Source organism: Mustelus asterias, chromosome 19, assembly GCF_964213995.1.
Source record: "Mustelus asterias chromosome 19, sMusAst1.hap1.1, whole genome shotgun sequence".
Taxonomy (NCBI): Eukaryota; Metazoa; Chordata; class Chondrichthyes; order Carcharhiniformes; family Triakidae; genus Mustelus; species Mustelus asterias.
This window is the reverse complement of record NC_135819.1, coordinates 32,043,112-32,066,063: the sequence shown is the minus strand read 5'-3', so window position 1 is coordinate 32,066,063 and position 22,952 is coordinate 32,043,112. Positions and strand designations below refer to the sequence as shown.

The 22,952-nt window shown below is 46.9% G+C and overlaps 1 protein-coding gene across 2 annotated transcripts in view; it reads right to left on the bottom strand.

Moving 5' to 3' along the window:
* bcat1 (branched chain amino-acid transaminase 1, cytosolic) overlaps window positions 1–22,952 on the bottom strand; it is a 74,718-nt gene that overhangs the window by 8,114 nt on the left and 43,652 nt on the right. For both annotated transcript variants that reach the window (XM_078235284.1, XM_078235286.1), the window contains exons 6-7: window positions 22,267–22,430; window positions 12,356–12,498 (exon numbers count right to left, since the gene is read on the bottom strand). In XM_078235284.1, the coding sequence (XP_078091410.1) occupies window positions 12,356–12,498; window positions 22,267–22,430 (307 nt within the window). The remainder of the gene's footprint in view (window positions 1–12,355; window positions 12,499–22,266; window positions 22,431–22,952) is intronic.

Genomic DNA, 22,952 nt, shown 5'->3' with positions numbered 1-22,952 from the left:
AGAGAACAGAATGGAACAGACTGTACTTAGACACTGTATCTATTTGATTTGATTTATTATTGCCACGTGTATTGGTATACAGTGAAAAGAATTGTTTCTTGCGCGCTATACAGACAAAACATACCATTCTTAGAGAAGGAAAGGAGGGAGTGCAGAATGTAGTGTTATGGTCATAGCTAGGGTGTAGAGAAAGATCAACTTAGTGTGAGCTAAGCCCATTCAAAAGTCTGACGGTAGCAGGGAAGAAGCTGTTCTTGACTCGGTTGGTACGTGACTTCAGACTTTTGTATCTTTTTCCCGACGGAAAAAGGTGGAAGATAGAACGTCTGCAGTGCGTGAGGTCCTTGGTTATGCTGGCTGCTTTGCAGAGGGAGCAGGAAGCGTAGACAGAGTCAATGGATGGGAGGCTGGTTTGCGTGATGGACCGGGCTTCATTCATGACCCTTTGTAGTTTCTTATGGTCTTGGGCAGAGCAGGAGCCATACCAAGCTGTGATACAACCAGAAAGAATGCTTTCTATGGTGCATCTGTAAAAGTTGGTGAGAGTTGTAGCGGACATGCCAAATTTCCTTAGTCTTCTGAGAATGTAGAGGCGTTGTAGAAAATGTACTCAGACACTGTACAGCAGGGTACACTGATTTAGAATATGCAGATACTCAGTCGTAGGCCAGCTGCATCATTCTGCACCTACACCTGGCAGCTTTTTAAAGCACATTGTTTCTCACCCCAGATTTCTTTCCTTTCCTTCTCTCCTATGTACTCTATGAACGGTATGTTTTGTCTGTATGGCACGCAAGAAACAATACTTTTCACTGTATCCCAATACATGTAACAATAACACATCAAGTTTTCCTACTCCATTACATAAGAGTCACGCAGCAGCTGGGCGAGGCTATTTGGCCCATCAAGCCTGTTCTCTCATCAAACTCTTTGTGCCTCTGTTTAATTGCTCTGACCCAGGAAATGTCTCCAAGGATTTACTCAATCCCCCCCTCCTTCCTGAAAGTTACCATTGCAGCTGTTACTATTCCAGCCAGACTCGGAACAACTGGCTGCGTGTCTCCACCCCGCTCCATTCATCAATTCCTCACCACGTTTAAATCAGCACTTCTCTGTTTCCCATTCCTGCTTTCAGCAAGAACATTCTGAGACATTCTGACTCGGAATAGTTCAATTCCAGTACCAGGGTAACCGCTGCCCCTTCGACACGTTAAACAATCCCTCCATTATTCTCTCTCCCTCCATACCGATTGTCACACATCAATATTTGACACAAAAAGAAACGGAAAAGCGTGCAGGCTGTACATTGATACGGCTGAAAAATATACTGCCTGCATCAGTAAATTAGCAGCATATCAATTTCAAATCATTAGGGAGAGGGACACTGTGTCCTTGCTCAAGCAGCAAACCTGCTCCCAGACCTGTATTTGATGCCTTTTAAGGTCAAGAGAATGGGCCAGAGGTGACTCTGTAACGTTTGGTTATTTTTCCCCGCTCTCTCTCTGGAGAAACTCTCAGCACCTGCTTACTGCCGACCAAAGGACTGTCACACTACGAAACCTGACGGGAACCTGGATCTCTGTTTAGAAAGGGAAAATTCGGAAGGCTCTGGAAAAAGAGCAGGTTCCACCTCCTTCCTGACTAGAAGGTTTGATGAGAAGTGGCAGAGGGAAAGCTGAGCTTCAGTAAAATGCAAGATTGATTTTACACTTTAATAACCTGGCAATGAAGGACAGAACCGGAGCCAATCTTTACGCCCTTCTAAACCATTATTTACAAACAACACATGCACCTCCAAATCCAACGCCCACAGATTCAGTCTGCTCCGATTTATACTCAATTGAGTACCAGTGAAACTAATTTAACTAATTAACAAATTAACTAATTGAAAAAAGCCAATTAAACTAATTGATAATCCCTGAGGGGTGCTGTAACTAAAGAAAATATTTAAAGGAACATTATCAAATTAGAGCGTTGTTTGGGGGGGCTGGTGATGCACTCTAACATCCCCTGTGGTGCCCATGGGTCACGGAAGGTCTCTGGCGTGCCAGCGGATTCCGCATGCTCCCTCTCCAAGGGAGTCTGGCCACAAACACCCACTGCCTGGACTTACTTGTGTCCAACTTGGCCAAGCCCAGGAGCAGGCTGACAGGGAGACCCTCCTCCTTGCATGCACCCCGCTCCCGCCCACCCCCCAAGACTGGGCGGCCAACCACAATTCTCCAACCTCGCCCGTGTCTGGGGTTCTCCAGTGCCGCTGCTGGGGCTGGCGATTTGGGCTGAGTGCCAAATTCTCCGCTCTTGCTTGCAACGGCGTGCGAGGCTGGAGAGTTCCGACCCAGGAGCGGGGTGGGGGGAGGGGGGAGGGGGAAGGGGGGGGGGGGGTGGTGGAAGTGCAGCCAAAACTTCAGGAGCTGCCCCTTCACGAAGCCAGAAAGGGGCTGCAACTTCGAGCAATCTATATAAGCATGGAACACACACCCCTCCAGGTCTCAAAATACAGGCACTGCTCCTATTTATCAGCGCATAGGCAGTACGCTGGCACAGTGGTTAGCACTGCTGCCTCACAGCGCCAGGGACCCGGGTTCGATTCCCGGCTTGGGTCACTGTCTGTGTGGAGTCTGCACATTCTCCCCGTGTCTGCGTGGGTTTCCGTCGGGTGCTCCGGTTTCCCAGGTCCCTGGCGCTGTGAGGCAGCAGTGCTAACCACTGTGCCAGCGTGCCACCCTAGGTAACTTCATTGCAGTGTTAATGTAAGCCTACTTGTGACTAATAAATAAATGAAGGGCCAAAAGGCCTGTTTCTGAGCTGTAATTTTCTATGGTTCTATGGAATCTGTGGAACTCTTTGCCGCAGAAGGCTGTGGAGGCCAGGTCATTGAGTGTCTTTAAGACAGAGATAGGTTCTTGATTAATAAGGGGATCAGGGGTTATGGGGAAAAGGCAGGAGAATGGAGATGAGAAAAATATCATGATTGAATGGCAGAGCAGATTTGATGGGCCGAGTGGCCTAATTCTGTTCCTATGTCTTATGGTCTTTAAAAAATCAAAACAAATGAACCCCCAGTTTATGTCCACCACCTGAATACAATTGAAGACTCGGTTAATATACAATTAACATGAAGCTTCCTATCCCACCGCCTAGATTAATTGTGTGTTACAGCATTCTGGTAGCACGCGACTCTGCATCGAAGGAGGTCGAAGGAAAGCTGGAAAGGATTAGCAGTGAGCTGAGCTGACATGCCAGGTACTGCCTGCAGTATGCAGCAGGTTCCCTGAGACAGGGAGAGAGGGGAGAAGGTGCCCAAGAGACAATCAATACTCTCCTCTCTCACATGCAGCTCTCCACGACATGTGACTTCCAGATGGCAATGTCAGTGATCATCAGAGTCAGTCTGGCCCACTCCTCCCTTTAATGTGGGTTCTCTCTCAGTGTGGGGGGGGCGGTGGTGGGAGCAGCTTCCTTTACAGTGAATACTACTGTACTCTTAGGGATAAACATCAGTCTTGATACATTGAATGTCTCAACTCTTGCAGAAAGCCTAGATTCCAAAATCAATTTTCCTCTCCCAATACATTCAACTCTTAGTGACAAGCTTGCCTCAGAGTAACACACCACCAATAATTTACAGGCTTGCGTTGGGAGTCATTTTTTGATTGATTATTTCACATACAGTGAAAAGTATTGTTTCTTGCACGCCAGACAGACAGAGCATACTGTTTATAGAGAAGGAAAGGAGAGAGTGCAGAATGTAGTGTTGCAGTCAGAGCTAGGGTGTAGAGAAAGATCAACTTAATGCAAGGTAGGTCCATTCAAAAGTCTGACGGCAGCAGGGAAGAAGTTGTTCTTGAGTCGTTTGGTATGTGACCTCAGACTTTTGTATCTTTTCCCCGATGGAAGAAGGTGGAAGAGAGAATGTCGGGGGGGGGGGGGGGGGGGAAGGGAGGGAGGGAAAGACTTGTGGTCACACCTCCCATGGGAAAATTGGTGAACATGATGTGGAGATGCCGGCGTTGGACTGGGGTAAACACAGTAAGAAGTTTAACAACACCAGGTTAAAGTCCAACAGGTTTATTTGGTAGCAAAAGCCACACCTTTTGCTTGTGCTACCAAATAAACCTGTTGGACTTTAACCCGGTGTTGTTAAACTTCTTACTAAAATTGGTGAAGCCATGAAAGGAAAAAGGATAGGAGGAACAGGAATGGGATCAAATGGAGATGCCTTATGGAGAGCCAACACTAATACAATGGGCCAAATGGCCTCACTGTGCATACTGAATTCCACACCTCAATGAATGAAAACCAACAGTGTCTTCAAAGCTGTCATTATAATTATCCGTCAGTGTTGTTACTTGGATACGTTCTTTACTGTGAAATACTGTCCATGATTTATCCCATCATAACACACACGGAAAATTACAGCCTTAGCATTTAAAAGTGACAACAGTTTTTCACAATTTTTTGAAATAAACTCACAGCGTGTTGAAGACGTGTCAACTCCCCACTACTGGCTGAGAAAACGCAGTCAAGTTGACAACCTTGATGAGTTATCCAGCCTTTTTGTGGGGATTTGCTTTTAAAGAATAACTTGCATTTACCTGGCATTTTACAGTATAACTGCCCTCAAGGCACTTAACAAGACTGTTATCCAACAACATTTTCCATTGAGCCTTATACTAGGGCAAGCGTCAAAAGGCTTAGTTAGATGTTAGTTTTAAAGATAGCCTTAAAAGAGGAGATGATGCAGAGAGGCGGAGAGTGTTAGGGAGGTGTTACACAGTGTTATAGTAAGCATCTTCCTATTGAATGTATGCACTGATATCTCTAGCAGGCATGAGCATGCGTACATGGCATCATTGGTAGCGCAGGCTAGGTCTTACCACAAGGAACTGGGTGTGTGAGAGCGGGTGTGAGAGAGTGGGTGTGTGAGAGTGTGTGAGGTGGATTGGCCATGATAAATTGTCCCTTAGAATACGGGGGATTAACAGGGTAAATATGTGGGGTAACGGGGATAGAGCCTGGGTGGGATTGTTGTTGGTGCAGGCTCGATGGGCTGAATGGCCTCCCTTAGTGATTCTATGAAACAATTCAAATTACACAACAGTTTTTTTTTATTTTGCTTGAAACACTCGGGTATTAGGGGATCCCCAGGGATTTTCACTGGAACTTCATTGCAGCGTTAATGTAAGCGACTTGTGACACTAATAAATAAACTTAAACTTAAACATTATGTCTGAACTGTTCCTTTAATGGTTGGGTGGATAGGATGATAAACATGGTTACAATATCTTTTCAAAATCTAATCTCAATCAACCTCAATAATGCTGTTACGTATTCTGATTTTGACGGATAGATGCTTGAAATGTGTAGATCCCAAAAGGATTATTCCAGTGATAACATTCGTGGCACTGTGGGACAATATATTGTCAAGCTAGCTTACTGCATCATCGTCAGCACTAAATAAGATACACTTGTTTTGCCATAAGGGACAATAACAGCTTATTCAGGCTTCAATTAAGATGTATTCAATCTCTGCCGGGACCACGGATGGTTGCACACAGATATCAGCCTCTTCTTTTCCTATTCTAATGTGCATGTACAAGCCAGCTGCCCTTTACACGGACAATACAAATCATCCTGAACAGAGCCATAGCTAAATGTCACTGATGTCCCCTGTCATGTCTGGTAGCGCAATAACAAGAATTTGTGGATTTAAATAACACCTTTAACATTGTGAAAATGTCTCAAGCCGCTTCTTCCTGGCCTCGCTGTCTGGAGAGACAATGGGTGATGGAGTGGCCTCTCCCTGGTGCGCGGATGGGCGGGATATATGGGGGTTCTTTGGCTGCCCAAGTGTCAGAACCACCCTAACCCCCTCTCGGCTTCACTGGTGGGGGGTCTAAAGGAGTGCAAAGCACAACATTTGGCACCGGTTTGATTGCAGGAGCTGCCGGAACATGCTCCTTTGCAGGGCAGATACACACACAACACAGAACACACACACACCCCCCCACACACACGCAGCACACACACACTCACACACATACTAAACATATGTACACAGATACTCTCACACACACACTCACTCACACTCTCACACACAGACACACACATTCTCACACACACAACATACGCATATACCCCACACCCACACACAAACACACACACACTCTCTAAGGGGCAATTTTACCATGGTCAATCCACCTAACCTGCACATCTTTGGAGTGCGGGAGGAAACCGGAGCACCCGGAGGAAACCCAAACAGATAAGGGGAGAACGTGCAAACTCCACACAGACAGTGACCCGAGGCCGGAATTGAACTCGAGTCCCTGTGAGGCAGCTGTGCTAACAACTGTACCACCGAGCTGCCCAAGGCACTTCATAGGAGCGTTGTCAAACTAAATTTGGTACCGTGTCATTTAGAGATATTAGAATCACTGTCCAAGCGCTGGATCAAAGGGCAAGGTTTTAATGAGTATCTTAATGGAGGAGAGAGAGAGAGAGACAGAGAAGTGGAGAGGTTTAAGGAGCAAATTCCAGAGCTTAGGCTCCTGATAGCTGAAGACACAAGCACCAATAATGGGTCAGTATCTTTATCAAATTGTTAGGCACTAATAATAACAACAGCTTGTATTTAAACAGTGCCAATCGTGGTTCAAATGTCCCAAAGCTATATCACCCAAAAAATCTCCTTGAGCCACAAGAGCTTTTAGGAAAAATATCCCAGAGTTTGGTCACAGAGGTAGACTTTAAGGAGTGCCTGAATGGCAGAGAAAGGTAGAGAATCGGAGAGGTTTGGGGAGGGAAATCTACAGATCAGAGCCATGAGATGTGAATGCACAGGCACCAATGGAAGGAATCAGGATGCAAAAAGAGGTCGGAGTTGGAAGAACGCCGAGATGGTGGATGGAGAAATGGGAAGTTACAGAGACAGGCAAGAGCAAGATCATGGAGAGACTGGAAAACAAAATCAGAGAATTTTAAAACGGAGCTGTTCAGGGACTGGGGACCAATAAGGGTCAACAAGCGCAGGGGTGATGGGAGTGAGATTTGGCTCAAGTTAAGAGTCTTGCATCAAGTGTTCAGAAGGCGGATGATGGCAGGCTGACTAAGAACACATTGGAATAGTCAGGCAGCATGCAACAGCACGATGGGCGTTGTAAGAAGCAGGTACATCGTGGCAGGGTGGAAATTGCGAAGAAAGTTACAGCACAAAAAAGGAGGCCATTCTGACCATCTTGTCCATGCCAGCCTGAGGACACCCAAGTGCCCTTTCTAATCCCACCCACTTTAGCAGATCAAGGTGCTTTTTAAAAGTGTTTAGGGCCTCTGTCTCCACCACCAAATCGGGCAGCGATTCCAGACATCCACTACCTTCTCACGTTTCCATCTACACCTTCTGCGAGATGGGCAATGTTACGGAGGTAGAAGTAGGTGGTCTTTGCTGATGGAGAGGGTTTCGGGTCAGAGGGTTCAGCTCAGAGTCGCTGAGGATGCCTGGGTTGTGGGCAGTCAGACACAGCTTCAGACAACGGCCTGGGATGGGGTTGGAATCAGCAGCGAGGGAACGGGGTGTTTGGTAGAGATGGCTTTAATGGCTTCAGCCAAGGGCAATGCTGTCCATCCTTCATTGCTGGAGCACTGTGCTGAGCATCACCCCCACACACTCCTGCAGCCAGATTATTGAGGCTTGTAACTAGTCCCCCTCAAACCCAACAGAACATCACTGGCCAGCTCCAGGAGTTCACATCACGTTGCCTCACCTTCCCCTTACCGCGTATCTCGACCTAGAAAAGACCCAGGGAACGGGAAATCACTCAACTGACACACCCTGAGGCAAGCATTATTTATCTCAGTGAGGTTTGTGGGATCTTGCTGTGCGGACATGGCCTGCCACATTCGACACATTAAGAATAGCGCTTCAAATTAAGCTCCCCCTTGGCAGGTAGGCACATTGGGGCATTGGGAGGTCAGGAAAGGTGCTATGTAAATGCATGTTGTTGTAATAAGCAACCTTAGGCAACTTCCCACCCACTGTGGGAATAGTGGAGAACAGAAACCTCAAAAGGTTATCTTTTTGAGAACAATTTCCCTCTTGCTCGGATTAAAAACGATTCTCACACACGGCTAATTAAGCCATAGAAAGCAGTCTGCTAACAGAAACGGAACATCGCATTAATCTCTGCATTACCCTGACTAGGTAGAGCTCTCCACGCTAAGGTAATTACGAGCTTATCCTACATCCCTTACCAATTCAGTTTGCAAGATTTTCACTAAACTCTCTGCAGTCAGACTGGAGAATATATTACAGCAACTCACCGGGGAGGATCAAGCCAGTTTTTATTCTAGGCACAGCCATAAGTGATAATTTAAACCAAAATGGAGTGGAATAACTGAGGCAGCTCCCTCTATGCTTCATCGGATTAAATTACTTTTATTTGTTTTATGAATCCTCAGCTGTGGGAGTGTAAATGATGAATACATTTCAGAAAGTACAGCAAAGATAACTGGCAATTGGTTGGGAATAGCTTTCATTACGAATACTTCCTCTGCATAAAGAGATCAGGTAAACTCTATCTCCTTGACTATCCATAAAGGAAATGTGAACCCTCCAATTTCATAACGGTAACACGGTTATTTTTAGGTAAGGGAATTATGGTAGAGTGCCAAAAATGGATGAATGGAGTTGGGGCTTAGAGCAGCCATGATCTGCAATAGGGACGACACGGTGGCACAGTGGTTAGCACTGCTGCCTCACAGCGCCAGGGACCTGGGTTTGATTTCCAGCTTGAGTCACTGTCTGTGTGGAATCTGCACATTCTCCCCGTGTCTGCGTGGGTTTCCTCCGGGTGCTCCGGTTTCCTCCCACAGTCTGAAAGACGTGCTGGTTAGGTGCATTGACCTGAACAGGCGCCAGAGTGTGAAATTCCCCTAGTTGCCACAGTCCAGCGCCTGTTTCAGGTCAATGCACCGAACCAGCATATCTTTCAGAGTGTGGGAAGAAACCAGAGCATCCAGAGGAAACCCACGCAGACACGAGGAGAATGTGCAAACTCCACATAGGCAGTGACCCAAGCCGGGAATCGAACCCGGGTCCCTGGCGCCGTGAAGCAGCAGTGCTAACCACTGTGCTACCATGCTGCCTGGGCTGAATGGCCTCCTCCAGACCCTAATACACCCTCAAGCTATTAGTTTAATTGATGTCAGGCAGAGCTTTAGACTGTTATTGGTTTACTCTTTCTCTTATTTCTTTCCTTTTCTTTTGATTTTTACATGCCATGCCTGACCAGAAGGGCAACCTGGCATACTAGCTCTACACCCACGCCAGTTCTATCATCAACTCAAAGGGGCAGTAGGAAGTCACACAACACCAGGTTAAAATCCAACAGATCTATTTGGAATCACGAGCTTTCGAAGGATAAGTATGGCAAGTTTTGGGAACCTTGGATAACGAGAGATATTGTGAGCCTAGTCAAAGAGAAAAAGGAAGCATTTGTCAAAGCTGGAGGCTGGGAACACATGAAGCAAGTGTGGAATACAAGGAAAGTAGAAAGAAAGTTAAGCAAGGAGTAAGGAGGGCTAAAAGGGTCACGAAAAATCATTGGCCAGCAGGATTAAGGAAAATCCCAAGGTTTTTTATACATATATAAAGAGCAAGAGGGTAACCAGGGAGAGGGTTGGCCCACTCAAGGACAGGGGAGGGAATCTATGCATGGAGCCAGATGAAATGGGCGAGGCATTAAATGAGTACTTTGCGTCAATATTCGCCAAAGAGAAGGACTTGGTGGATGATGAGTCTGGGAAAGGATGTGTAGATAGTTTGAGTCATGTTGAGATTAAAAAGGAGGTGGTATTGGAGTTCCTGAGAAACATTAAGGTAGACAAATCCCCAGGGCCTGATGGGATATACCCCAAAATACTGAAAGAGGCAAGGGAGGAAATTGCTGGGGCCTTAAGAGAAATCTTTGTATCCTCATTGGCTACAGGGGAGGTCCCAGAGGATTGGAGAATAGCCAATGTTGTTCCTTTGTTTAAGAAGGGTAGCAAGAATAATCCAGGTAATTACAGGCCGGTGAGCCTTACGTCAGTGGTAGGGAAATTATTGAAGAGGATTCTTTGAGACAGGATTTACTCCCACTTGGAAATAAGTGAACGTATTAGCAAGAGGCAATATGGTTTTGTAAAGGGGAGGTCATGTCTCAGTAACTTGATCGAGTTTTTCGAGGAAGTGGCGAAGATGATTGGTGAGGGTAGGGCAGTGGATGTTGTCTACATGGACTTCAGTAAAAGGCCTTTGACAAGGTCCCTCATGGCAGACTGGTGCAGAAGGTGAAGTCGCATGGGATCAGAGGTGAGCTGGTAACGTGGCTTGGTCATAGAAGACAGAGGGTAGCAGTGGAAGGGTGTGTTTCTGAATGGAGGGCTGTGACAAGTGGTGTTCCTCAGAAATCAGTGCTGGGACCTTTGCTGTTCGTAATATATATAAATGATTTAGAAGAAAATGTAACTGGTTTGATTAGTAAGTTTGCGGACGACACAAAGGTTGGTGGATTTGCGGATCGCGATGAGGACCATCAGAGGATACAGCAGGATATAGATCGGTTGGAGGTTTGGGCGGAGAGATGGCAGATGGAGTTTAACCCGAACAAATGTGAGGTGATGCATTTTGGAAGGTCTGATAAAGATAGGAAATACACAATAAATGGCAGAATCCTTGAGAGTATTGATAGGCAGAGGGATCTGGGTGTACAGGTACACAGGTCACTGAAAGTGGCAACGCAGGTGGAGAAGGTAGTCAAGAAGGCATACGGCATGCTTGCTTTCATCGGCCAGGGCATTGAGTTTAAAAATTGGCAACTCATGTTGCAGCTTTATAGAACCTTAGTTAAGCCACACTTGGAATATAGTGTTCAATTCCGGTCGCCACACTACCAGAAGGATGTAGAGGTTTTGGAGAGGGTACAGAAAAGATTTACCAGGATGTTGCCTGGCATGGAGGGCATTAGCTATGAGGAGAGGTTGGAGAAATTCGATTTGTTCTCACTGGAACGACGGAGGTTGAGGGGCAACCTGATAGAAGTCTACAAGATCATGAGAAGCATGGACAGAGTGAATAGTCAGAAGCTTTTTCCCAGGGTGGAAGAGTCAATTACTAGGGGGCATAGATTTAAGGTGCGAGGGGCAAGGTTTAAAGGAGATGTACGAGGCAAGTTTTTTACACAGAGGGTGGTGGGTGCCTGGAACTCGTTCCGGGAGAGGGAGTGGAAGCAGATAAGATAGTGAGTTTTAAGGGGCGTCTGGACAAATACATGAATAGGATGGGAATGGAGGGGTACGGTCCCCGGAAGGGTAGGGGGTTTTAGTTCAGTCGGGCAGCATGGTTGGTGCGGGCTTGGAGGGCCGAAGGGCCTGTTCCTGTGCTGCAGTTTTCTTTGTTCTTTGTGCGGGTGTTTGTGTGAGTCCAAGCCACAAGGCACCAAAACTACAGCACTATTGAGGTGCCGGTCTTGACTCAGTGACAGCCATCTCACCCCTGGGTCGTGGGCGCGACACTGTGTTGAACTGAGCAAACAACGCGAGGCTGAGTCTCTTAGTGCTGTACTGAGGGTGAGCCTCTATTTAATCAGGGCTATCTTTCAAAAGAGACGCCAAACCGAGATCCCATCTGCCCTCTTCAAGGTGCATGTAAAAGATCCCAGGGCAGTACTTCGAACAAACGAAAGTGAATTCTCCCTGGTGTGGCCAGCCCATATTTACCCCTCAATCAACACCACCAAAAACATAGTCATTCGCCAAATCTTGCCGTGCCAAATTGGCAGCCATGCTTCCTGCATTACAACAGCGACCAGATTTGCAAAGTACTTCATTCACTGTGCAGCGCTTGGAGAGATCCTAATGTTGTGAAGAGAAGGCAGTGGCATAGCTGGTGATCCAGAGACCTAACGCAATGTTCTGGGGATCGGGGTTCGAATCCCACCATGGCAGATGGTGAAATTGACTTCAATAAAAATCTGGAACGATCATGAATTGTTGGAAAAACCCATCTGGTTCACTAATGTCCTTTAGGGAAGGAAATCTGCCGTCCTTACCTGGTCTGGCCTACATGTGACTCCAGAGCCACAGCAATGTGGTTGACTCTCGATTGCCCACAGAAATGGCCGAGCAAGCCAATTAGTTCAAGGGCAATTATTAGGGATGGAGAATAAACACTGGCCCAGCCAGTGGTCGCCCACATCTCATGAATAAAGAAAACGTTCTCCTTCTCGTCACAGACCCAGTCAATGTATCAAACCCGGAAAAGCTGACAGATCAATCAGACAAATGGAAACGCGGTTCGGTTCCTGCATCACTGTACCTCCGTGCTCATTTATCCAATAAATAAAGAGGTTCATGGTGCCAGCCTCTGTTACATAATGTTCTTCTCCATAGAGCCACAGAACCTGCTGACATCCTGCGGTCACAGCCTCAGACTGCGCGGTGAGTGAAGCCCCGTAATTCCTAAAACAAGAGGGAATAAGGAGTTCCAGTCAACATCATTGCTTCAAAGCTGTTTCTTCCTATCTAGAGGTGGGTTAGAAAGAACCGACCTTGGTTTGAACCAGTTGCCAAACTGCTCCAGCTGATTGATGTGGGCAGCCAGGAGTGACCAGGCTGGTCACAGGCTCTGACCCAGGATCGCTGATGGCCTCCAGATTTCTCGATAAGTCAGTGAGACTGAATCAGCCATGGCTAAGTCGTTAGCCTCTGACCTCTGAGCCTCAAGATTGAGATTCAAGTAGCACGCGAGGGGTTGAGCATCAAAGAGACTTGCATTTATGTAGCGCCTTTCCCAACCACCAGATGTCTCAAAGCGGTTTGCAGCCCATGAAGTACTTTCTGGCACTTGGCGAACTTGTCCTTCCTCAAAATAGTAGCCATAGGATCTCCTACAGTCACCTGGACAGACAGATAGGGCCCGCTTCTAACATCTCATCCAACAGACGGCACCTCCAACAATGCAGCAAACCCTCAGTACTACATTGGAGTGGTGACTTGGATTTTCATGCTTTTCACGGGACTTGAACCTGGAACCTTGCTCAGGGTTTGTGGGATGGCAAGTTTCCCACGCAGTCACCTGAACAGTCCCCACTAATAGGGCCTGCTCGGCATCCATTTCACACCCCACCGAGGGTTCATTGGCTGGAGGTGGGAATTCTGCCCGTCATTGGGAGGAAGCCCCGCCTCAGAGAGCTGTCGGCCAATCAGATTGGCTGGAAGCTCTCGAGTCCCTGCAGTGCCAGAAGCCGCAGTGGACAGAACTGGGACTGCAAGTAGTACCCGGAGCCTAAGGCCCAGGGTTCCAGGACCAGGTATGTTCCCGGGAGGGTCTCAGGGCAAGTGAGGGGAGGTGAGGCCTAGTGGGTGGACAGGAGTGAGGGGGCATCGGTGGAGAGGTCAGTTGGGCAGATGGGGGGGGTGAAGACATGCAGGGAGCGCCTAATGTTAAAATAAGGTTTCTGATGTTGACACCTGAGGCATGGATCCACCTTATTTGCAGCTTCCCCCTTCCCTGAAACCTGTCACCAGCCTGAGAATTGAGGCTGGTGGGAAACAACCCTAGAAGTGGACAATAATTGGCCACTTAAAGCTCTCAATTGGGGGCAAGGACAGGTGGCCCTGCCTAGGCCTCGTTTGTCCAAGTGTAAAATTGTGGAGAGGTTGGGGCAGGCAGGTGTCCAACCGGAAGACCATCCGAGAAATGTTACACTCACTCCCCCATCTACAAACCCGCCGGTGGGGGGAACGTAAAAATTCTTCCCCTTGTGGGGGCATCAGGGCTGCCTACTGAACCGCAGCTGACAAAAACCAAGGGCTGACACTCGAGGCAGTACAGAGGGAATGCTGCAATGTCAGAGATACTGGGCAGGATTTTCCAGCCGTGCTCGCCCCAAGACTGGAAAATCCCGCCTGAGATCAACAGACCTTTGTATTGTCCGTGTCCCCATTCACCACGATTCCCGTGGCGGGCGGGACGGGATAATTCCGCCCAGTCTTTCGGGTGAGATATTCATTCGAGGCCCCGTCACTTCTGTCAGGCAGAGATTGCATGGCACAATTTCGAAGAAGAGCGAGGGACGTAGATGCTCTGATGAATAACTCACAGGGAGTTGGTATTTAAGTAAGGAAGAAGCTTAATGGAATGCTATCCTTTCTTACCAGTAAGAAAGTAAGGATGTGAGGCTTCAGTTGTATAGGGCATTGGTGAGACCACATCACGATTAGTGTGTGCAGTTTTAGTCTCCTTATTTAAGGGAGGACGTAAATACATTGGAGGTAGTTCAGGGGAGTTTTACTAAATTAAGTTTATTTATTAGTCACAAGGAGGCTTACATTAACACGGCAAGGAAGTTACTGTGAAAATCCCCTAGTCGCCACACTCCGGTGCCTGTTCGGGTACACTGAGGGAGAATTTAGCACGGCCAATGCACCTAACCAGCACGTCTTTTGAACTGTAAAGTTTATTCATTAGTCACAAGTAAGGCTTACATTAACACTGCAATGAAGTTACTGTGAAATTCCCTTTGTTGCCACAGTCCGGCGCCTGTTCAGGTCAATGTCGTCTTTCAGAATGTGGGAGGAAACCGGAGCACCTGGAGGAAACCTGCGCAAACACAGTGAGAACGTGCAAACTCCACACAGACAGTGACCCAAGCCGGGAATCGAACCTGGGTCCCTGGCGCGGTGAGGCAGCAGTGCTAACCACTGTGCCACCATAGATTGATACCTGGAACGAGTGGGATGTCTTATGAGGAAAGGTTAAACGGACTGGGATTGTTTCCATTGGAGTTTAGAAGAATGAGGAGGAGCTTGATTGAAGTATATGTGCTCCGGTTTCCTCCCACAGTCCGAAAGACGTGCTGGTTAGGTGAATTGGCCATGCTAAATTCTCCTTCAGTGTACCCGAACCGGCGCCGGAGTGTGGCGACTCGGGGATTTTCACAGTAGCTTCATTGCTGTGTTAATGTAAGCCTACTTGTGACACTAATAAACAAACTTTAAAACTTTTATATAAGACCCTGACCAGTCTTGACGAGGTGGAAGTGGAAAGGATGTTTCCCCTTGTGGGTGGGTCTGGAACTAAGGGGGCACTGGTTTAAAATTAGGCGTCGCCTTTTCAGGAACGAGATGAGGAGAATTTGTTTCTCGGAGTGTCTTTTAATTTTGGAATTCTCTGCCTCAGAAGGCAGAGGAGGTCGAGGGTCAGTGAACATTGTTTAGGCAGAGATAGATAGATTCCTGTTGGGCAAAAGATTCAAAGGTTATCGGGGGTAGGTGGGAATTTGGGGTTAAGGTTACAAACAGAGCAGCCATAATGAAGGGCGGAGCAGACTTGAGGGGCCGAGTGGCCTACTCCTGCTACTTTTTTGTACACTTGTATGTTGTCCCTGGTCTCTTGGCCAATATTTAACATTTAACCGACATCACACAGAGTAGGTGATGTGATTGTTAACATCTTGCCATTGTGGGGAGTTGGCTGTGTGGTGATTGGCTGCCATGTTTCCGAACATTGCAAGAGTAACCATATTTCTAAAGTACTTCATTGGCTGTGAAGCACTTTGAGAAGAACAATGGTCCTGAATGGCCCAATATAAATACCAGTCTTTTGTTTTACTGTGGGATAAGATTGGTAAGTGAGCGATGAAATCATTGAGAATGGCAGCTTACTGGTGAAGGAACCCAATGCAACTCTATGCCAGCATACCTCAATGGTGGCAGTCTTATCTCTAGATCACAACAATTCCTGGCATCTATCCAACCAACTCACTGTGCCCTCTCAGAGCATTTATACAATCTGGTTTGTGCCAATGTTTGTACCATTCAAACCTCCCATTCTGATGATCATTTGCTCCCCAAACCCTCAATTCACTTCTCCTTCAATCCCAAAACTTTCTAAAACCCAGTAGAATGTCTCCTGCCACCGTTCATGCCACTACCTCTCCGACATATTAACCTCCCTCACTGCAAAAGAAAAGTTGCTTCATTTCGTTATTTCATTTTGCTAAATTTAATTTGGAAACCTAACCCATTACATTCTAAGCACCATCTTCCAACTCTTCAGCAGGATTCCAGTGGGATCTTCTCGTTCCTACCTCGCCATGGGTTTCCGGGCGGAATGGGGTGGCATCAATGGGAAATGTTGGGGGAGGTGATGGTCTAGTGGGATTATCACTAGACTATTAATCCAGAAACTCAGCTAATGTTCTGGGGATATGGGTTTGAATCCCGCCACAGCAAATGGTGGAATTTGAATTCAATAAAAAAAAATCTGGAATTAAAAATCTACTGATGACCATGAAACCATTGTCGATTGTTGGATAAACCATCTGGTTCGCTAGTGTCCTTTAAGGAAGGAAATCTGCCGCTCTTACTCGGTCTGGCCTACATGTGACTCCAGACCCACAGCAATGTGGTTGACTCTCAACTGCCCTCGGGCAACTAGGGATGGGCAATAAAGGCTGGCCAGCCAGCGACGCCCACATCCCACAAATGAAAAAAAAATGATAGCGACTGGAGCAGAAAATCCCCCCCACCGACCGAAGGCATGCTGCCTCCTCTCACAGGGAAAAACGCTGCGGAAAGGCCAGAGAATCTCAACATTTACTTGGATTCCATCTGTGAAATCCTGTACATTTCAATATTCACTTGACAAGGAACAAACACCCAAGTTTGATAGTCTTTCCTCACAAGACAATCCCTTATATTCCTGTGTTAACGTGTGTGGCCTTTCTCTGCACCTTTTTCCAACTCATTAATCTCCTTTTCAAAAGGAGAAGATCAAAACCGAATGCCGTACTCCCGATGGACTCACACCTGGGTCAAACATGGCTTTCAAATCACCTTCCTGGAAGGAGATGTTAGGCATTGACTTCACACAAGGAATTGAATTTATAAATCCCAATTATCTTCCCACAACTAGTGACGCACTAAGGCAGACTTTCATCCCTTCTCTTAGCTAGTATTCCCAGAACAGGTCACTTAGTCTGTCGCTAGGGGCTCATTGCTTGAGAGGCGCCATTCCACATCAAGTGTGACTGACCAAGGAATCTCTCCCACTCTTACCACCAGACCATTGGCTTGTTGGAAGAATATTGCAAGTTGACACTCAACTTTTTTGGCCGTTTTATGAATGCAACTTCATTGGCCATCAAGTCCTGGGTGGGACTCGAACATCTGTCTGGAAGGCAGGGATGCTACCCACTGCGCCACAAGACCTCTGACTATATAAATCCAGGTTGATATTGCAGAGTAATAATGGCAAAGTGCTTGACTTGTTGGCTGTGCTGTATTTCAGATGAGATGTCTTCTTGTTGCAGTGGATATAAGAGAGATCCCGCAGCACTAAGTAAAGAAGAGCAGACAAGTTCTCCCAGCTCCTGATATCTCTCTCTCTCTCTCTTTCTCTCTCCCCTCTTCATCTCCCTCTCTCCCATTCCCTAGTTTAAGTAACTTTTCCCATCTAATATCGACCTTGCTTTTGACGGAGACCAAGCGAAATGAAGAGGTATATTCAAATTCTTCCAATTTATTCGTAAAAGGGAAACCACCACCACTTCACACTGAAGTAAATTCTATTACTCAACAAGGAGGAGGATATATAGTAAAGGAATTAGGACCAGTCACGCTAATTGGACCGAGCAATTAACTTCATCAAATTTAACAAGTGTCGCATCGATTTGAAGCAAAGTTCACATATTGCGAGGTAATTTTAAACACAACATATTAAATTCCTCTACTGCCTTTGGACAAATGAAGTTATCTCCTGCACCTTTCTACAGAGTCTAAATATAAAGTGTAACCTCAACACATCACTGCCACATTCTTATGACAACTCACGGTCATTCTGCCATTGGAAATATTAGCTGATGAGGAAGCTGTGCTAATTAAGTGTTAAATTCGTTCCTTCCCCACCTCACCCACCAAAGAAGAAGAGCCTGCCTTTGTGAAAACATCGGCAGTACGTTCATTAATGACAACTCGCCAAGTCTTTGAGTGTGGCTGGAGTTTAGCTCCCAAAGTGCTGTCAAGTTGAGAAGCCTCGAACAACAGCAGCGTCAGCTCTGAGGGACGGGATTTTTAAATTCACCCTTTTAGTTTCAGTATCTCCCTCCCTGCCCCTGCCACCAGATGTCTCCTCTTTGCTCAATATGGCCCATCTCCCTCTCCCACATTGCTGTCCCTTTTACCATCATTTTTCCCCCTCTACAGGGTCTCTGATGTTTTCACGTCTCCTTTCTCACTTCATGCCCTTATAAGTGCTGGAAACCTTCCACTTAGGAACAGGAGGAGGCCATTCAGCCCCTCGAGGCTGTAGCTTAGCTCCACTTATCCGCTTTGGCCCCATTACCCAGAACACCCTGGGCCAACGAGAATCTTAGTCCTGAAGCTGTCCATTAGCCCCCTCAGCCTGGGAGAGGGAGTTCCATATTTCCCTGATCCTTTTCGGGAAGGAGTGCTTCCTGACATCAATCCTGAGAGGCCGAGCTCTCACTTTCACTTTGACTCCCCTAGCAGTGGTAATAGTTTCTACCTCCCTTACCAATCAGCTTAAGTAACTCAGTTAGAACATCCCTAATGTTCTAAACACAGCGGGTAGTCTGATGTAACCTCGCCTCATAATTTAACCCCTGCATTATTCTGCTGAATCTATACTGCACCCCTTACAGATGCCCCGAATACATAGAATCCCTACTGTGCAGAAGGAGGCCATTCGGTCCATTGAGTCTACACTGACTCTTCGACAGAGGATCCCAACCAGGTCCTGTCCCCGTAACCCCAAGTAGTTACCCGGCTTATTCCCCTAACCTGCACATCTTTGGACACTAAGGGGCAATAAAGCATGGCCAATCCCCCTAACCTACACATCCTTGGACACTAAGGGGCAATTTAGCATGGCCAATCCTCCTAACCTACACATCTTTGGACACTAAGGGGCAATTTAGCATGGCCAATCCCCCTAACCTACACATCTTTGGACACTAAGTGGCAATTTAACATGGCCAATCCCCCTAAACTGCACATCTTTGAAGTGTGGAAACAAGTCCATGCAGACACGGCGAGAATTCCCTTTCACTTCCTTTTGCTAGATTGCACCTGAACTCCTGAAAACAGTGGCAGCTTAAGATCGTAATAAACTCATAAGCACTAGGATCAGGAGTAGGCCATTCAGCCCATCAAGCCAGCTCTATCATTCAATAAAATCACGGCTGATCTGATTGTGGCCTTAACTCAGCTTTCCCGCTCAGTTGTCCCCCATCATAACACCTTGACTCCCTTAGAATTCAACAATCTGTCTAGCTCAGCCCTGGATATATTCAATGATCCACTGCTCACTGAGGGAGAGCTCCAAGGACTAACGAACCTGTGAGAGAAGGAATTCCTCCTAAGCTTCATCTTAAATGCAGAACCTTACATGTTTCAATAAGGTCACCTCTCATTCCCCTAACCTCCAATGAGTATCGGTCCAACCTGCTCAACCTTTCCTGTTCGGCAAATCCCTTCATCTAAGGAATGAACCTTCTCTGAACCGCTTCCAATGTAAGTATACCTCTCCTTACTGCACACAGTACTGGAGACAAAATTAAGCGGGACAGTAAGTTGCAATGAGGAAATAAGAACCTTACAAATGGATATCGATAGGTTAGGAAAGTGGGCCAAAATGTGGCAGATGGAGTTTGATGTGGATAAGTGGTGAGGTCATGTATTTTGGTCAGAAAAATGGGAAGGCGACTTATTATCTAAATGGGGAGAGACTTTGGGGTGCTCCGGTGCAGAGGGATCTGGGTGTCCTCGTTCATGAGTCAGAGAAAACTAGCATGCAGGTACAGCAGATAATAAAGAAAGCAAATGGAATGTTGGCATTTATAGCTAAAGGAATAGAATATAAAGGTGAGGAAGTATTGTTGCAACTATACAAGGCATTGGTGAGGCCGCACCTGGAGTACTGTGCACAGTTTCGGTCCCCTTATTTGAGGAAAGATGTAGTGGCATTGGAGGCAGTTCAGAGGAGGTTCACTAGATTGATTCCAGAGATGAGGGGTTTGTCGTATGAAGAGAGATTGAACAGTTTAGGCCGATACTCTGGAATTTAGAAGAATGAGGGGTATCAAATTGAGGTGTATAAGATGATAAAAAGTATGGATAAAGTAGACGTGGAGCGGATGCTTCCTCTTGTGGGGCATTCTAGGGCGAGAGGTCATAGTCTTAGGATAAGGGGTAGCAAATTTAAAACAGAGTTGAGGAGAAACTACTTCTCCCAAAGGGTTGTGAATCTGCAGATTTCACTACCCCAAAATGTGGCGGATATTGGGACAGTGAGTAAATTTAGGGAGGAGATAGATAGATTTTTAATTGGTAATGGGTTGAAGGCAGGAAAATGGGGATGAGGAGCATATCAGCCATGATCAAATTGCAGAGTGGACTCGATGGGCAGAATGGCCTAATTCTATTCCGATAGCTTATGAACTTATGACAGTCTCTTCAATGCCCTGTGCAGATGTAAACTCCATCCACCTTGCAATAAAACCCACGTTCCATTTTCCTTCCCAAATCCTTGCTGTACCTGCTTGCTAACATTTTGTGACTCATGTACAAGGACACCCAGATCCCTCTGCACTGCACCATTCTGCAGTCTCTCTCCATTTGAATATTATTCTGCTTTTCTATTCTCCCAATCAAAGTTACAACCTCACACTTTCCCACATTATACTCCATTTGTCAATTTTCTGTTCACTCACTTTTATTTATTCATGGGCGTCGCTGGTTGGCCAGCATTTATTGCCAATCCAGTTCTCCTTGGAGGGCAGTTGAGAGTCAACCACATTGCTGTGTGTCTGGAGCCACATGTCGGCCAGACCGGGTAAGGGCGGCTGATTTCCTTCCCTAAAGGGCATGAGTGAACCAGATGGGTTTTTCTGACAATGGTCACATGGTCATCAGTAGATACTTAATTCCAGATATTTTTCATTGAATTCAAATTCCACCACCTGCCCTGGTGGGACCCCAGAACATTAGCTGAGTTTCTGGATTAAGAGTCTAGCACTAATACCACTAGGCCGTCACTTTCCCTGTCTGTATCCCTTCGCAGACTATATCCACCTCACAAATTACTTTTCTACTTATCATTGTATCATCTATAAATGTGGTGACCATACAGCTGGTCTCTTCATCCAAGTCACTAATTTAGATTATAAACAGTTCAAACTCTAGCATTGACCCCTGAAGCATTTCTCTAGTGACCATTCACAAACCTGAAAATAATCCATTTATCCTGACTCTCTGTCTCCTGTTAGTTAGTACAGTAAGAAGTCTCACAACACCAGGTTAAAGTCCAACAGGTTTATTTGGTAGCAAATACCATAAGCTTTCGGAGCGCTGCTCCTTCGTCCTATTAGTTAGCCAGTCCTCTATCCAGGCTAACATATCACCCCCTACACCATGAGCAACTTTCTTATTTAACCTTTCATGTGGCACTTTATCAAATGCCTTTTGGAAATCCAAATACACCACATCTACTGGTTCTCCTTTATTCACCCTGCTTATTACATCCTCAAAGTACACTGATCAATTTCTCAAACAGGATCTCACTTTCACAAAACCGGGGTTGTCTCCAACGGGCAGAGAGAGATGGCAAAGGAGGTGCCCCACCCCCTTGCCTGACACCAGCCCACGCAGCTGAAGCTGCGGGCATCCCGCATACCAAGTGTTTTCCCCATCCTTGGTTTAAAAAGTGGGGCTGGAATGAGATCCGTTAATTGCCCCCAGCAGTAAAATGGGAGACAGCTTGGGGGTGGGCAAGTTGGCACAGGAAGGCCACCTGCTGGATGCTACCCACCTTCAAACCCACCCAGCGAGTCATTATTACAACGCTGTTTGTGGGAGCTTGCTGTGTATAACCTACGAGAGTGAGTACACATTATAAAGTACTTCACTGGATACAAAGTACTCTGAGACAATGGAATTCTGCGGCTATTCACATCGAGGGATTCTCTGATCCTTCCGGCCCCGCCCGCGGGTTTCCCACTGGTGTGGAGTGGCATCAATGGGAATTCCCATCGACAGCAGTGGGACCAGAGAATCCCACCACTAGCAAACAACGCGCCACCTCCCACCTGCAGGAAGCACGTGGCTGGGAGGTTGGAGAATCTCGCCCCCATGTGTTTGTGGAAAGTGCTGTTTAGACGCCCCCTGCTTGTTTCCGGAGGAACTCCTGGTAACTTCCGTACGTACCCTCCGACCTTGCAGTCTCCCGTTCCTCCTTTCCAGGCTCGGACATACTTCGGATCTGCCCAGAGGGACACAGGAGAAAAGCTCCCCGTTGAGAAGTAAGGACCAACTGGACTGAGGATCACGTAGAGCAAAGCCCTGGTGGCGACCTTCACCCCGAGGGAAGGCTTCGATTCAAAACAGAAGGTTAGTGCGGGTCAAAAGGAGCAGAAAATGTAATATTCACCATCAGCCTAACTTCCTCTGAATCTTCCTGCACACTAGTCCAGGGTATAGGATCCCTACAGCGCAGAAAGAGGCCATTCAGCCCATCTAACCTGCACCGACAACAATCCCAACCAGGCCCTATCCCCGTAACCCCATGTATTTACCCTGCTAATCCCCCTGACACTAAGGGGCAATTTAGCATGGCCAATCAACCTGATCTGCACAACTCTGGAATGTGGGAGGAAACCCACACAGACACGGGGAGAACGTGCAGACTCCACACAGACAGTGACCGAAGCCGGGAATCGAACCCAGGTCCCTGGAGCTGTGAGGCAGCAGTGCTAACCACTGTGCCACCGTGCCGCCCAATCCTGCATTCTTCGACACCAGCCCACACAGCTGAAGCTGCCACATGCCCTACCTGGTTAGAAAAATGGGGACAGAATGAGACCCATTAATTGTCCCCCCTGTAGTAAAACGGG